The sequence below is a fragment of the Eimeria acervulina genome, genomic scaffold, assembly GCF_000499425.1.
Source record: "Eimeria acervulina Houghton genomic scaffold, Eah_scaff1741, whole genome shotgun sequence".
In the NCBI taxonomy this organism is placed as follows: Eukaryota; Apicomplexa; class Conoidasida; order Eucoccidiorida; family Eimeriidae; genus Eimeria; species Eimeria acervulina.
The window spans coordinates 1,482-5,061 of record NW_013548969.1 but is presented as its reverse complement, the minus strand read 5'-3'; the positions used below and the strand labels follow the sequence as shown (position 1 = coordinate 5,061).

At 50.0% G+C, this 3,580-nt stretch overlaps 2 protein-coding genes across 2 annotated transcripts; both read right to left on the bottom strand.

The window, feature by feature from the left end:
• Positions 1–722: 722 nt before the first annotated feature.
• Positions 723–1,836, bottom strand: EAH_00062770 (protein-l-isoaspartate o-methyltransferase, putative; the record flags this gene model as incomplete). The annotated part of the gene is made up of 2 exons (XM_013393220.1): positions 723–1,074; positions 1,469–1,836. 2 exons carry the CDS (start codon positions 1,834–1,836, stop codon positions 723–725), a joined length of 720 nt encoding a protein of 239 aa, XP_013248674.1.
• Positions 1,837–2,054: 218 nt separating this feature from the next.
• Positions 2,055–3,373, bottom strand: EAH_00062760 (hypothetical protein; the record flags this gene model as incomplete). The annotated part of the gene is made up of 2 exons (XM_013393219.1): positions 2,055–2,234; positions 2,813–3,373. The coding sequence occupies 2 exons, from the start codon at positions 3,371–3,373 to the stop codon at positions 2,055–2,057; spliced, it is 741 nt and encodes a 246-aa protein (XP_013248673.1).
• Positions 3,374–3,580: the final 207 nt, after the last annotated feature.

Sequence of the window (3,580 nt, the reverse complement as noted above, 5' to 3'; positions counted from 1 at the left end):
TATATATATATATATACCTGGCTGCGCAGTAGCTACAGAACGCGCCCCTAGCGCTCATCCAGCTAGCCGCATAAATGGCTAGCTAGCTGGAGGTGTACAGCCACATACCCACCTATCTATTGATTCATCCACCTAGCTGTGTAGCTAGCTATCTACCTTTCTATCTAGCTAGATAGCTAGCTAGCTAGATACCTAGCAGGCTAGATGCTACTCAGCATCCCGCAGGTCCCTAGCTAGCTAACTCGCTTGGGCCTCTAACTAGCTCCCCGCACTAGCTAGCTAGCTAGCTAGCTAGCTATCCAGGTGTCTCGACAGATAAATGAAGCCACGACAAAACAGTTCACCTCAAACACCGCAGAGGCCACGGCTAACAAAAAAAAATGAGGGGCCCCCGAGGGTACACAGACCCGAGGGGGGCCCCTAAGAGACAAAAAAGGAGGGCCCCCAATCTTCTAGGGGCCCCAAGGGGGGCCCCTAATAGACAATAAGGGGCCCCCCTTACTGTCTCCTTCTGGGGCCCCTGATGTTTTTCTGTGCTTAGTTTGATGCAGTGTACAGACAACGACGAAGTATATACCGCAGAGGTGAATAAAGATATATCCCAAAGGAGACAGCTGTTCCTGCTGCGCTGCATTTGTTGCTGCAGAATATGCATGCTTGCAAGAAAGCAAGCACATTGTTGAGGGTTTAGGGTTTAGGGTTTAGGGTTTGGGGTAGAATGATTAGGTGCGTACAAGAGGCACATATATAACGCTCGTTATATACTTCACACTAACATTACCCATCTTATCTTTCTCGACAGACACTAGAGCTTGGCCTCCGTCACAGCCTCCTACTTCTCTGTCTCCTAAACCCTCAAGGCTTATAAACCCTCGGTTGCACTCCACAGGTATCACCATCCTACCTCCTGCAGCAAGCTGCTGCAGCAGCGCAGCAGGGACTGCTGCTGCTGCTGCACCCACATGTATTGCATCAAAGGGGGCCCCCCAAGAGGGGCCCCCAGCCCAGCCGTCTCCTTTTATTAACGCAAAGTTGCGACTCTGCAGCAACTCAGGAAAGGCCCCTGCCACGTTCCTACACGCACAAACCCTAAACCCTAAACCCTAATAAACCCCATACCCTAATAAACCCTAAACCCTAGTAAACCCTAAACCCTTATAAACCCTAAACCCTAATAAACCCTAAACCCTAATAAACCCTACACCCTAATAAACCCTACACCCTAATAAACCCTACACCCTAATAAACCCTATATATACCCTGAACTCTAATAAATCCTAAACCTTAATAAACCCTAAACCCTAATAAGCCATAAACTCTAGTAAACCCTAAACCCTAGAGAAGGGGGGCTAGACGACGAGGCTCTGCGCTGAAGAAGCCGTCGGGCAGTCTGTAAATCAACCCTCTTTGCTATGGATCTTAGGGTTTAGGGTTTAGGGTTTAGGGTTTAGGGTTTAGGGTTTGTCACTTTCTAGAGAGGTCTACGAGGCCTTGCAGATAGTCGATCCCAATGGCTACGCCCCCCTCTGGCTCCCCCGCCCCAACCATCAGCGCCATACAAACTGTAAGATATCCGGTGCCGCTACCTGCGGCAACACAACACATCTTCCTGCTGCTGCTGCTGCTGCTGCTGCTGCTGGTGGGTCTGTTGCTGCTGATGGTGGTGGTGGTGGTGGTGGTGCTGCTGCTGCTGCTGGTGGGGTTGCTGTTGCTGCTTGGTGGGGTTGCTGCTGTGGCTGCTCGTGCTGCTCTGCTGCTGCTGCTCTGCTGCTGCTGCTGCAGCGCCAAACAACAGCTACGCGCAAGGCAGCCGGAGGTGCGTGTACAGACAAGCATCACCACGAGAGTAAAGCAATAAGTAAAACAAATAGAATAAAAATAAAACAAATCAAACAAATCAAACAAATAAGACAAAATCAAACACAGCCAGCACATCGAGACGAGCGCAGCAAATAAAGAAAAACAACAGCAGCAACAAAATCCCACGATATACTTACGGTGTCTATACACCCCATTATATATATATATAATATATATATATATAATATATGCAGCTATCTGTACAGCGCAAGAGTCTTACCGACATCAAGGGCCCTGCTACCCCACTGGAGTTTATCTGCGAGTTGCTGCAGAGCAATTGCATGCATATGCGGGGCTGAGATCGTAGCACCGAAGCCTATTGGCTGCGGCATATCTAAGTAAGCGCTTTCTTTAACAAACTTCCCTCGGTCTACCTGCACAACAAACAAATAACTCTATACACATACCCTAGGGTTTAAGGTTTAGGGTTTAAGGTTTAGGGTTTAGAGGTTAAGGGTTAGGGATTGGATAATATGGGGGGAGTGATCTGTGTCGAGGGTTTAGGGTTTAGGGTTTAGGGTTTAGGGTTTTGTCTCAACTACAGCGGCTGCTGTCTCGCTCTTGCTGCAGCTGCTGCTGGTTCCTGCTGCGCATGCTGCTGTTGTCTGTCTCCTCGTCTCTGTGTCTCCTTGTTTTGCTTCTGCCTGTCTCTGTTTGCTCGTCTCTCTGTGTATGTCTCTTGCTTAGTTGTCTCTTATTCTTGCGTGTGTATGTGTTCGTTTGTTCGTCTGTCTGTCTCCTTACAACAATTTGCACGCAGAGCGATGTATATTTAACTGCTTCTGCTGCTGCTTCTGCTTCTGCTGCTCCTACTGCTGCTGCTACCTCTGCTCTTCTTCTGCCGCTTCTACTACTACTGCTACTAGTCCTACCACTACTACTACTACTGCTGCTGCTGTTGCTGCTGCTGCTGTTGCTGCTGCTGCTGTTGGTGCTGCTGCTGCGGCTTTACCTTTAGCATTGTGTCGAATACGCGTTGGTCTCTGAATATCCCTGCTCTCTTCAGGTTCTCCACAAGTTCTTTATTAGTTCTTCCGTGGCTATGCCACGCCATTGTCGCTGCAGCAGCAGGAAGTATATGGGGGCCCCCCTCAGCAGCAGACTCTGGGGCCCCTGCAGGGGTGCTGAGGGCCCTAGAGGGATGTGGGGCCCCTGATAAAGAAGAAAAAGAATATAGGGGGGCCCCCTGATCAGGCACACCCGGAAAACTTAGTTCTACAGCCGAAAGGGAAGGTATAAGATAACGCTCCCGCTGCTGCTGCTGCTGTTGCTGCTGCTGTTGCTGCTGGTGTTGCTGTGTTAGGGCTGCTCTGTGTTGCGTCAGGAAGCGAGAGGCGAGAAAGGGTCGGCGGCTAATTGAAGGAGAAAAAGTAAGAAAAGAAGCGATGGCGGGCTGAGCAGAGAAAGACAACAAAACTGCTGATGCTGCCGCGACTGCTGCTGCTGCTGTTGCTGTCCATACACCGCAGATCGATGCATGCCGCGAGCCACCTCGTGCGGCGTTCGACGGCATTTCCTCAAACTTAATTATTCACTTTTATTAATTTGTTTAATTTACTCATTTGCTACTCATTTGCCCTCAGCAGACACCCGAAAACAGCTGCTGCAGCTGCTGCAGCTGCAGCAGCTGCAGCAGCAGCAGCAGCAGCAGCCGCTCGCTGTCCCACCGCAAGACACCCAGGGAAACACACCGACCTCTACGCAGCAAACAACATGATGT